Source organism: Westerdykella ornata (assembly GCF_010094085.1).
Source record: "Westerdykella ornata strain CBS 379.55 unplaced genomic scaffold EI97scaffold_1, whole genome shotgun sequence".
NCBI classification, from domain to species: Eukaryota; Fungi; Ascomycota; class Dothideomycetes; order Pleosporales; family Sporormiaceae; genus Westerdykella; species Westerdykella ornata.
The window spans coordinates 2,489,625-2,501,666 of NW_022986851.1; the positions used below are offsets into that span (position 1 = coordinate 2,489,625).

The window sequence follows — 12,042 nt, forward strand, 5'->3', positions numbered from 1 at the left end:
AAATACCCACATCTACATTCGTGCTCTCATGTACACTTACACGTGCCAGTTCCGCCTGCATATCTCCCCTAGTGCAAACCAAAAAGAGAACTCCTCCGCGGTATCAAGAAGAACTTTTGCACCTGGCAAAGCTTCTGCAAAAATGGACTCAGCAAAGCTCCCTTCCTATGTCTGTTCATGAACTATGCCCCTTAGTAATATTCCCGAGACTGGCATCAAGTAATTCTGATGCAAGTAGAGAGCTGATTGCTCGTCCTTCCATGGGCCATCATTCATTGGCATGATATTTCCGTTTCCATACACGCCGCGACCGTTCATCCAAATGCCACTGTACAAGGAGGTCGTTCTCTCTGTGTTGTGGAAAAGGCTATAGGCACGAGAGGTGGGAAGCTGATATCAGGCCGTGCCATGGTCTTGTCCGATCGTAACGACTCGCACCAGTGATCCTGTACCTTGGAAACCATGCGGCGAAATCTGAACACCAGACTCTTAAGGACTTTGATCGAGGTTCAGGCCCGCGAAACCCTCTGAGTCCGCTGTAGCCATGCGAGTCGAAATAACGTTTTTAGTCAGCACCTCGTCATTGCCAATGATTCTGACTCAAAAAGCCTTCTTCGAGCGTCCGGTCTTCCAGCGTCCTAATAAAGTCTCGGTTTCCTCGGCCATGCTGATTGGTCCCTCTCGACCCTCTCCGCCGATTTGCACTTTCTGGTGCACCCTCTGGCGGAGGTGGATAATACGCAGGCGATGGTTGTAGTCGGATCGGCGCGTTAGGGTCGAGGTGGTTCATCACTCGCTGGATGGCAGGCGCAATTCCCGACTGCTGGAGATCCATGGTGGACGCGCGTTGTCTGCCTGCCCGAGTGGTCGCTTGTGCGTAGAGGTTTTGAGACTGGTTATACGGACGTGCCTGTTGGGATTGCGCCATGTTCATTTGTTGACCATATTGTCCTTGTGCGGGGTACGGAGGAGGAGCCCCTTGATGGTTCGGGCTGTACATGTTGCTGTACATGTTCGGATTCTGTGCGTGCGGACTCTGCGCGGCATATGGGTTCATCTGCATGTTAGCGTATGCTGCACTCTGCGCTTGTGCGTGAGCCTGGGCCTGAGCTGCTTGCTGTTGGGCAGCTTGAACCTGAGCGGCCTGTGCCTGAGCACGCTGCTTGTGCATTCCCTCGTACCGTTGCTGTTCCTGCACACCAGGCGCAGGTGACCGATTCGAGCCCGATCGCAGAGTCATTGGTGGTACAAAAGGGCCGGTGAACTTCTGCTGCGTGATGAAAGGATGCAGTTTTGCCTGGTTCGGTGTCCATCGTTCCAGAGGATTGAGGTTCAACAAGCCTTGTGCAAAATCGATGAAAGCCTCGCGATTCGCCATTTCTACAAATGGTCAGAATCAAGATTGAGGAGCAATATGCGCACACTCACCTCTCTCGATCTCCGCAGGCTTCATACCCTTCCGCGGCATAGGGTAATTCTTAATGATATCTGGCAACGTGGTCGCGGTGAAGTACTTCTTGCTCGGCTGCTCTTTCGTGTTATGCTCTCTAGAATACTGCTCCATAGACTTCAGCCGATATGTCTTACGGCCATATTCGTCTTGGTATCGCTCGAAGAACTGGCTGGACTGCTTTCCCATTTCCAACATCCATGTCGGCGGCAATCCGAGCATTTCCGTTATTCTCGCAACTTGGTTATACTCTGAGGATCCGGGGAATAATGGGAGCCCCAAGAAGAGTTCGACAACGATGCATCCAAGTGACCACATGTCGATGGCCGCTGAGTACCTGCATGGCTTGTCAACTAAAGCCCTTGATACCTGGAGGATGGCTTACGGCAAACCGAGTAGAACCTCGGGCGACCGATAGAATCGTGACTGAATATAAGTATAGACAGTCTGCCGCTCATCGCAAGCAGAACCAAAATCAATGATCTTGATTATTGGACTCTCAAGACTAATGAATGTTAGCATTCATCCGTTCAAGCGCAGAACCATACGTACTTCTTGAGCAGGATATTCTCCGGCTTCAAATCACAGTGTATTAGTTTGGCCTTCCCAAGCAAAGCCAGGCCCGTCAGTAACTGCTGGGCAAACACCCGTACCAACGTTGTCGACAATCCGCGGAATTGATTTTGCTTGATCAACTCGTAAAGATTGACGCTCAACAACTCAAACACCAAGCAAAGATGCTGTCGATGGATAAAAGTATCCTTCAACCTCAACAAGTGGTGATCGTCATTCTTGTCCATCTGCTTGTTCAGCTACGCAGCGTTAGAGAAACTGAAACCAACAAACGAGGCCTGGGCACTGACCAGATCCAACACGGAAACCTCCATCATGCTCTGGTTAAAGTAGGCTGTCCGATTCTTGATGACTTTAACCGCCACCACCTCCTGCGTCTTCAGGTTTTGGCATTTCACAACCTGCCCGAATGTGCCCTGCCCAAGGACATCAAGGATCAGATAGCGGTTTTTGTGTCCCGACTCTTCCGATCCAAGGATATCGTTGACGTATAATATGTAATCGCTATCCTCGTTGTCGTAGCCATCGTTCTTCACGCCTTTGCTGGGTTTCGTGAGGACACGGCGGGGGTTCCGGGCAGACTCGTATTTGAAGTTAGGGTTACATATTCGGTAGGTAGATGGGAGATGCGTTGTCAGCGCTTGCAGCGGCTGCTCATCCGTCAGTCATGTCCATGGCTGAATCATCCTGCTACTTACGCTTATAAATCCCCCATCAGGCGCAGCACGGCGAAATGGCGGTTGAGTATTGATCTTGGGTTCAAGCTCCGCAGTATTGTTGCATCTCTTGAATCTTGGCACGGGCCCTCGTCCAAGCGGGGGAAGCTGGCGTGGGTTAGGATCCACTGAACGCGGTGAGCGCGCTTCACGATTGAATACGGCGTTGAGCTGCGCGGATGCGGATTGCGGATAATACGTATCGGGGCTCATTGCGGATTGCAGAGGAGGAAGTTGAGGCGCATGGGGCCGAGATGCTGCAGACGGAACGAGTTAGCATGCCGGCGCTAAACGAAGCTGACAATTGGGTCGGAAGTTCGACTCACTCGGAGGGGAGTAATAGCTATTCGGAGGCGATATATATGGGTTGTTTCGCGTCGGACTTTGCCTACTGCTTTGGGTTTGTGGAGAGAAGCTGGTGTATGCCTGACTGCTTCCATTGTATGGCGAAGAAGGTGATAGGTTCATCGGCGAATACCTGCGAGCTGCGGCGCTATCTTCTGACTGCAGGAATTGCTGGGACTGCCGTTGCTGGTTTGGGGCCCGCGCTGTATTGTGCTTTGGCTGTTTGAAGGGGTCTACGTCTTCCATGCGGACGTCACCATCCCCATCGTTGTACTCTGCGCCGCGATTATGCTGCACCCCTGGTGACTGAAGGGGCATTGAATTTGTTCGTGAAGGTGCCGAGGGTGGGGCGTACGCTTCTTGCTTGATCTGAGGAGGAGGGGGGTTGGATTCCCTTTGCGAATGCTGAGAGGACATGGTGTGCGGGGCATAACGCGCCTGGCGGCTCGCGGCCGCTGAATCGTTGTAAGAAGACCACTGCTGGTCCATGGCGCCTTAGAAGGGTGCAAAGGGCGTCAAAGGGAATAGGTAGTAGGGGGGAGGTGTCGGTACGCAGCCTGTACAGCTGGTGACGCAGCTTATTGCGCGCTGGGCATGCCGAATTGATGGAGTCGTGGGTGCAAGCACCGTAGACTGGCGGACGGAGAGGACGTCGGTCGCGATAAAGGAGGGAACGCGGAACGACGAAAGAGCGTGGAGCGGGGACTCGAAAAAGGGACGGCGTACGTAGAGTACGGTGTTCGAGGCGGAGCTGGAGAGGGGTGTTGGGCAAGCACGTGGCTGCACCACAGCGAAGCGGACGGGGCCCTGGGGTGAGCAGGCGGAAACGCTGCACTCCGCAGGGTGTTGAAGGTGAAGGAAGAGGAAGTGAGGCTTCGGGTGCTGCAATGTGTGCTGGATGTCGCGACGAGGAGGAGTGAAGGGACTAAGGAAATGTCACGACAAATGCTGGGCTGGGATCGTGGTTTGGGCTGATCTATGGGCGCCAAGCCATCCATTGCTACCGTTGGCAGCACTCCCACCACTTCAGCCCTCCCCGCAAGCCAGCAAGGCGAAAGTTGCATGTCCAACAGTATGTAGCTGCGTCACTGGCTGAAGAGAGAATGAGGCCAACACCGTCCCATTTACCATTTATTCACGACATCTGCTGCCACTCCTTGGGAGTGAGTATCTCAACAGGCGCTAACAACAATATCCGTAACAAGCAAGCGGGCACTCTCCGCCCCAAAGCGAATCTTCGTCAGCAGCAGCACCTCCTAACACGTTTCACCCACCAGAGACACCCTCGAAGACGGCGGGTCGAGTCTCGAGTTGCCCTCCGCTGCTGACTCCATCTTTCCCATTTGCCCTGAAACCAATCATATGCGGAGCTGTCTCTGCTTTCTCCTCGCCTGTGCTACTCTTCAGCTCCTGAGTCTGCCGTAAAGGTTGGAATGCCGGGTCGAGATAATAGATCGGAGAATTGATATATCATCTATCAGCTGTATCATAACGGCATCAAACTCCTCCAATGTGAATTTACGACGATTTCGCTCATGGACCTCATTCTGTTGTCCAACATGTGTGTTCCCAAGGGTCGCACAGCCACCACCGCCACACTTCAGATCAACGCGTCTGCTCTAGACAGTCTCCACGCTCTAATTTCTCAGGTCCTCGAACCGCAGCCGCTCAGAAGCATCCCACTTCGCTCCCTTGTCGAAGATGGACCTGACCACCTGCCCACCTCTTGTTGCCAGTACAGAAAGAAGGGTATCGCTCAACTACAGTGGCATGTCAGCAAACTGATGTACAAATACCCAAACCATCGAACGGGCAAAACTTACACCATGGGAACTCTCGCAACAACCTTGTAACCATACACCCGCATCGTCGCTAACCTTCTTGTCCTCAAAGAGCACCTTGTAGTCTCTCCGGACCTGCCATTTTGCGTCTCTCAGGTCGCCACCTGGCATCAGGTGCCGCGCATCGCGGAGTAGCGTTTCGTGGAAATCGCGCTGGTAGCCAGTAGCCACGAACACGGCGTCGACGTCGATGACCTCCTCCTGCTCCGTGGCATTTGGCACATCGGACAGGTAAAGAGGGCTCTGATCCCGTACGTGAAGTCGGATGCCGTCTTTGATGACAGGCGAGTTTGTTACGTCGACGACCTTGCGATAGGGAAGGATACGGTGAGGCCAGTTCTCTTCTGCTTGTGGAGTGTTTCCATAGCGAATGCGTTGGGTATAGAGGGTCTCGTATATGTGCTCCAGCAGGTTTATACGCACAACGCCGTAGTTTGTGCCCTTGTCTTCCTTGAGAGTGGCGGCTCGCAACTCAGGTGCTCGCCAGAAGGTGCTGTCTACTCTGGAAGGGTTAAAGATCTCATTTACGCTTGGAAAAGTCAGCACTTCCATGATTCCATGGGAGAAAAAGAGCAGCACTCACAAAGGTGAATCGTCGCTCGGCCTCAACGCTCCCCCTTTAATCAATAACCGCGTCCTCGCATTCGGATAATTCGTATGCAAGAAGTCAAAAATCTCCGCCGCACTCTGACCATTGCCCACAACAGCCACCTTATACGGATAACTCGCATCCCTCAAAATCTTCGAATACGTGTGGCAGAACTGCGACGAATGTAGCACCCGGGGATGGTTGGTGGGAAATGGCTTGGGTATGTGGGCGCGTCCGCCCGCGGCTATGACGACGTGTCGCGTCCGTCTAGACTGGATTTCTCCCGTCTGGACGTTGCGAGATTGGACGAGGAAGCTGGTTATCTGCCCGCTGCCGGAGACGGACTTCTCGGGGGTGATTTTGACGACTTCTTGGTTGTATTGGACGACTTCGTCGAACCATCCAGCGCACCAGCGCATATAGTCCTCATACTCGACTCTCTGAGGCAGGAAAGTATTCAAATTGGTGAACTCTACCAGTCTTCCCTTTTGGAAAAGATAATTGATGAAAGTGAATTCGCTGCGTGGGTTCCTCAACGTGGCCATGTCCTTCATGAAGGTAATCTGCATCTTCGCCCCTGGAAGAAGCATGCCCGAATGCCACGCAAACTTGTGCTGTCTTTCCAGAAACGCCGCCTTCGGTGCTCGCTCTTGCAGTTCTGGGATTTCGAGTGACGGGTCCGTCCCGTCTAAGGCGTCGTGAAGCGCCACTGCGATCGCCAAAGATGCGGGTCCGAAGCCGACGCAGATGACATCGTGAAGCTCATTCTCGGGAGTGTAACGTAGGTGTGAACGATTTTCGAGGTGCGGCAGAGAGCTGTCTTCTAGGGACTCTGCATTGAAGCCGGTGGACATCGCGAAGGGCTCCTGAACGGCGGGAGCGTGCCCGTTGGCCACCACGGAGACATCAGCGTGGGGCGTCATGCTGGATGGGACAAGGGAGATATCCTTGATAGCACTCTGTGAACTTGTCAGACTCGGAGTTCTGGAGCAATAAAATGGTATCCAGTACCTGTGCACTCGCACGTGTACAGATAAGGGTCCCAACGTCGCGGAATACTGTTGTACTGTGCGCTATGTACTTCTTGACTTGGTCCGATTGGTGACGTAGCTATTAACCCACTAGTGCATACAAAGCTACTTCCTCAGAATTAGCACTGCTCAAGGACGCCAGTATGTTACTTCGAAGACAAAAGACGACAGTACCAGGGAAATAGAATAAAAACCTACCAGCAGTGAACAATTGAAGGAGCACCCAGACATGCGACTGCGAGGTACCCAGCCTGCATTATGAAGCAACTTGCAGTCCCGCCCAGCTGCCGTTGCTCGTAGCTAGTGACAACACGCCATCTCCGAACCTCTCCACCAGCAGCAAGGGGCCCTCAGGAGACGATCGTTCGATGCCGGGTCGTCGCTGTACTATAGTAGAAGGCATGTAGCCGGCCGTTCCATGTAACACGGTAGAAAAAGGCAAGCCTCATGGCGTGGCAGAGGTTGGTGGGTTGGCAAGCCTGCAGAAGGCAGGGTTAACAATGGGGCAGCGAGATTATCTCTTGATCTGATTAGATGGAAGTGGGGTAGCTCATATTCAACCCCACTATCAGGAAGAAACCGGACGGCCAAGCAACCTCTTCTAAGTTCTCCTGCACCATCAGCATCCTTTCCAGTCAGACTGAAGGAAAATTTTCTCTCGAACCCCACAGCATCCCGGCTTGACCCCCAAGTTGATGCGTAAGACCCATGCCTAAGCCGGGGTCGTTCCCTTATCTGATCAATCTGATTAGATGAGATCAGCTCCGAGTTTCGGCCTCGTGCAAGGTGCGGGCAACCTTCTCACATGGGTGTAGCAGGAGGGATTTTTTGTTTGTCAGGCTTTTGCTAGGGTGGGACAGTCCGCGCGGAGTTCTTCCTCCTTGTTTGCAAGCGGTGAGTCGGGTAGAGGGTGGTGCTGGGCTCTGGTGGAAAAGGGTTCACTGTAGTTCTCCTTCTGGAGACACCATTTGAACATTCACCTGACCATGTGCGAGAAGCATCACCTAGCTCCGTAGCTTCGTTGGCATTCTTGTTCAATTTTTGGTGCTGATACCTAAGGGAATTACAAGACTAATTTCTACAGCTGCTATATCTACATGTACACAGTATATACACTGCCAATGCTCAGCCCAACTCCTGAGCACTCACCATCCCCGCATACATCCCCCCTTCTGCCACCAACTCATCATGCGTCCCCTGCTCCACAATCCTCCCAGCCTCGAAAACGAATATCCGATCCGCATGCTGCACACTCGCCAACCGATGCGCAATCATGACCGTCGTCCGCCCCTTCGCTGCCGCCATAATCGCAGCCCGAACCTCTCTCTCCGTATTCGCATCCAACTGAGACGTCGCCTCGTCCAGAAGGAGTACTTCGGGGTTTCTTATCAGCGCCCTGGCAATGGCGAGGCGTTGCTTCTGACCTCCGGACAGTTTGGAGCCGCGTGATCCGACATCAGTGTTGTATCCCTCGGGCAGACTCATGATGAACTCGTGCAATCCGCATTTCTTCGCTACATTCTCAATGTCCTCTCGCGAGGCCTTGTGCCCCGGTTTAGCGCCGAGGCCGATGTTGAAAGCGATGGAACCGGGAAACAGGTCAGGCTCCTGCTCGACGAGGCCGAGCTTGGCCCGGTGCTCCTGCACATTTTCGAGTCGAATATCTTTACCGTCCAGGAGGACGGCGCCGAGGGTTGGGTCGTAGAAGCGCTCAATCAGGTGCATTGCGCTGGATTTGCCTGCGCCGGAGCGGCCCACGAACGCAACGTACTGTCCCGCTTTGATGGAGAAGGAGACGTCGTCGAGCGCGCATGCACCTTTCCTTGTCTCGTACCTCAACGTCACGTTGCGGAACTCCAATTCACCTCGTCCGGCGGCTTCGGCTGCGTCGGCATCGTCAACCTGGCGTCCATCTGGTCTGACGATAGATGATGCGCTGGCTTGGTGCTGAGTCACAATCGATGGCTGCTCGTCATGCAGGGCAAAGACACTTTGAGCAGCTGTCTTCGCACGCGTTATCTCTGGCGCTAGACTGAACATTTGTCCGGCGGCTTGCGCAGAAAAAAGGAGGGCAGGGAGGACGATGAAGAAAGCTCTCTGGCTGTAGTGACCCTCTCGCACTTGTTTGGAGCCCCTTAATGATTGTCAGCATCCCGATCACGTACCTGGTAGAACACTGTACTTACCACCAGTATGCCAGTGCATAAACAAAGTAGGTGACCGATAGCGAAAATGCCAGAAGCATGTTACCCCAAATGCTGAACGTCAAGCTCTCCTCGTAAGGTTTCTGTATCGCTCTCTTGTACCTCCACAGAAATTCCCTTTCTCGCCCAAGCGCCGCAACGGCCTGAATGGCTGCACAAGCCTCCGAAGCAAGTGCACTCGCTGAGTTGAAGGCTGTTTGCTGGCGTTCTTCGCTTTTCGCGAGAATGCGAAGACGGAGGAATCCGGCTAGGATCATAAGCGGGACAGCAGAGAGAAGGACGATGGCGATCTTCCAGGCCACTATGTGTGCCAAGATTATTCCACCGACGACAGACGTCGTTATGGAGAAGAAGGTGCCGAGGATGATGCCGGAGAGTCCGCTGAGATGACCGCTGTCCATGTTGATCCTCGACATGAGCTCGTGATGCGAATGGCCAGGCCTCGAAAACCATGACATATCTTGATTGAGAATTGTACGGAGGGAAATGTCCCTGATACGAAGTGTCAAATTCTCAGAAACAACCCCAAAGGCGCTGCCCCCACAACTATGCGACGCAAATGCGACGAGAGCAAGAATGACGAACATCAAGGAGAAGAAAGCGACCCGAGAATCGAGTTGTGCGGAACCGGAACGATCATTGAGCAGCTCCACGAGGTTTCCGAAAATGATTGCTTCGCCCATGATGATGCTGCCGCTCAGTACGGAAGATAACAGTCCCAGGGCGATCGCAGGACTCTCTTTCCGGTTCAATCTGATACACCGCGCAATGGTTTGCGTAGTCGTCAAAGGCTCATGCACTTTTGCAAGGAAAGGTGAGCTTTCACGTTCCGCATCATCGACTTCCGCTCTGGTCGGTGTCTCCTTCCTCAGTATTCGGTTACTAGATACGATCGATGAACCTGCTGAAGATAGTTGTTTCTTTTTATCAAACTGCTGGGCGTGAATAAGACCAGCATATACGCCGTTTTGATGAATCAAGCTTTCGTGGCAACCTTCCTCTACGACGGTTCCATCTTTCATGAGGAGGATGTGATCAGCGTCTTTAACCGTGATAAGGCGATGGGCGATAATTATGGTAGTTCTCTTCGATGCCGCTGAGCTTCTCTTCAGATTTTCTAGAACAATGGCCTCGCTCGTGGCATCCATTGCACTGGTGAACTCGTCGAGCAGGAGCAGGGAAGGATTTCCGACAAGCGCCCGTGCTAGTGTAATCCGCTGCTTTTGCCCACCGGAGAGCTGTGAGTGGTGGCCTGCACCAATCATCGTATTCATCCCATCGGGGAGGTGGTCGATGAAGTCGCAGTGAGCTTCTGCCGCCGCTGCATGGCATCTCGCGAGAATTTCTTCTTCTGTAAGAAGTTCTGTCTGGCATAGGCCATGTTTGATGTTGTCCAAGATCGTTCCGGTGAACAGCACAGGGTTTTGTGTTACGAGGGCCATATGAGAACGAAGGCTTCTGATGTTGAAGGTGCGCAAATCCATACCTCCTAACGAGACAGCACCAACAGTTGGATCATACAACCGCAGTAAGAGGGCGGTCAGCGTAGACTTTCCAGAGCCAGAAGGGCCAACCACGCCTGTAATTTTACCAGGAGGAAACGAGAGGGTAACTTCGTCCAAAACACGGACAGTGGGTCTGGCTGGGTAAACGAACGACACCTGCTTTAGCTCTAGGCCACGTTTGAAATGCTGTTCATTTGCTTCGACTCCTTCGGTAGAATAGACGTCGATGTTCGGTCGCGGATGGTCCAAGATGGAATATACGGACTCACCCGCCGCTGCTGCCAAGGCTAGAGTTTGGATGAAAGGGCCAAATTGGCCAACCACGAATGAGGCATCTAGTATAAGGAACACTACTGCGTAGATGGTTCCGGCACCACCGGATTGAGACACTTGTTCTTCCTGCAGGTGATGGCCATACCAGAAGGCCAGTGCATTCGCAGAATAGGCGATGCAGTATACACTGCCAAGCATCAAAGCACCCGCCATGCTCTTTCTTATTCCAATGCGCAGAGCGGAGCGCAAAAAGTTGGCATGGTCTTGTGCGAGCTGCTCCGACACGCCGAAAGCCTGCACGACCTGGACGGATCTGATGGCGCTCTCCGCAACAGCCGCAGCTTTCTCCGTGAAAGAGTCGGCCTCTTTTGATAGCCTAGTAACCAGCTTGGTGCCGCAGACGACAGCCAAAGTCATAGCTGGAATGACTGTTACCAGAAGGACGCCCGTAAGCCTCGCATTTAGGATGAAGCCTACAGTGAACGCGGCAAGGAAGTAGCTTATCGAGGCGATGAACAAGCCAACCTTCTCTGAAGTCCCGAGCTGAATCGTCTGTGTCTTCTCCGTGAGCATGTTCGTCATATCCGGCGCAGCCACATCAAAGTAGGCCATATCCAGACCCAATGCGCGCTCAAACAAGTTTTCCCTCGTTTTCCTCGAAACTCTCTGCCCGATGACAGCCCAGCATAGTGACCAACCCCAAGTGACAATAAAATAGGCAACCGCAATTCCCATTAGCCGGTTTAGATGGGTGCTCAACTCCGCTGACGACGGAGGAAATTGATTGATGATGTTCCCAAAGACGACTCCAATCAGGGGAAGGGGCAGGCCGGCAGCGACTGAGAGTGAAACGGCGAGAAGCAATAAAAGACGAGATGAAAAGTCGGTTAAAGGACGGTACAGAGAAAAATACGAAGTTTTGAAAGGGTTGAGGCCGAGGATCTGGCGAATGAAGGTTCGGTGGGCTGTGTTGAGGACGGCGTGCCAGAAACGAGACTTGCGAGCCGTCCTCAGGGAGGCCAGGTCGCCCTGACCATCCCAGGGCAGGTTCCCATGAATATGGGTCGACGGGAAATCGGAGACGTCGAGATGAGCATCATCAATGCGGCTGTCCCCCAGCACGGAATTGGCTGGAGGAATGCCAGGGGGCACGGGGGACGGTTCCATGGTTTACATAGACGGCCAAACAGAAAGGGGAGACGACTAAGCGGAAAAAAGAGAGAAAAAGGCAACGGAGACGGAGGGACACAGGCAGGTGCAATCCATTGCAGGGTCTTGAGAGATGGTTGCAGGCGCAATGGGAGATGGAGATGGATGGAGATAGATGGATACAAATGACGTTGACAGATGATGGAGGTTCCGGGACGGGAAAGCCGTGGCGAGCTCGCCTAACGGCTTTGGCCGCGGCAGCACCGGCCACACAGAAACGGTGCAACCGGAGACGACTCGCTCATGGGCATGTTTTCTGAGCATTCTGGCAATGATGAAAGACAGACCCGCTAGCTAAAAGGTACA

General features: G+C 53.2%; 3 protein-coding genes across 3 annotated transcripts; all 3 read right to left on the bottom strand.

The window, feature by feature from the left end:
• Positions 1 to 580: 580 nt before the first annotated feature.
• Positions 581 to 3,573, bottom strand: EI97DRAFT_447478 (kinase-like protein; the record flags this gene model as incomplete). The annotated part of the gene is made up of 7 exons (XM_033800095.1): positions 581 to 1,380; positions 1,429 to 1,787; positions 1,836 to 1,955; positions 2,003 to 2,262; positions 2,314 to 2,673; positions 2,722 to 2,996; positions 3,033 to 3,573. The coding sequence occupies 7 exons, from the start codon at positions 3,571 to 3,573 to the stop codon at positions 581 to 583; spliced, it is 2,715 nt and encodes a 904-aa protein (XP_033659068.1).
• A 1,055-nt stretch (positions 3,574 to 4,628) lies between these two features.
• On the bottom strand, positions 4,629 to 6,739 carry EI97DRAFT_31889 (FAD/NAD(P)-binding domain-containing protein). Its single transcript, XM_033794671.1, has 3 exons — positions 6,720 to 6,739; positions 5,509 to 6,650; positions 4,629 to 5,454 (listed from the first exon to the last, which is right to left on the bottom strand). The coding sequence occupies exons 2-3, from the start codon at positions 6,435 to 6,437 to the stop codon at positions 4,845 to 4,847; spliced, it is 1,539 nt and encodes a 512-aa protein (XP_033659069.1). The 5' UTR covers positions 6,438 to 6,650; positions 6,720 to 6,739; the 3' UTR covers positions 4,629 to 4,844.
• Positions 6,740 to 7,670: 931 nt separating this feature from the next.
• On the bottom strand, positions 7,671 to 11,694 carry EI97DRAFT_366472 (P-loop containing nucleoside triphosphate hydrolase protein; the record flags this gene model as incomplete). Its single annotated transcript, XM_033795033.1, has 2 exons — positions 7,671 to 8,679; positions 8,732 to 11,694. 2 exons carry the CDS (start codon positions 11,692 to 11,694, stop codon positions 7,671 to 7,673), a joined length of 3,972 nt encoding a protein of 1,323 aa, XP_033659070.1.
• Positions 11,695 to 12,042: the final 348 nt, after the last annotated feature.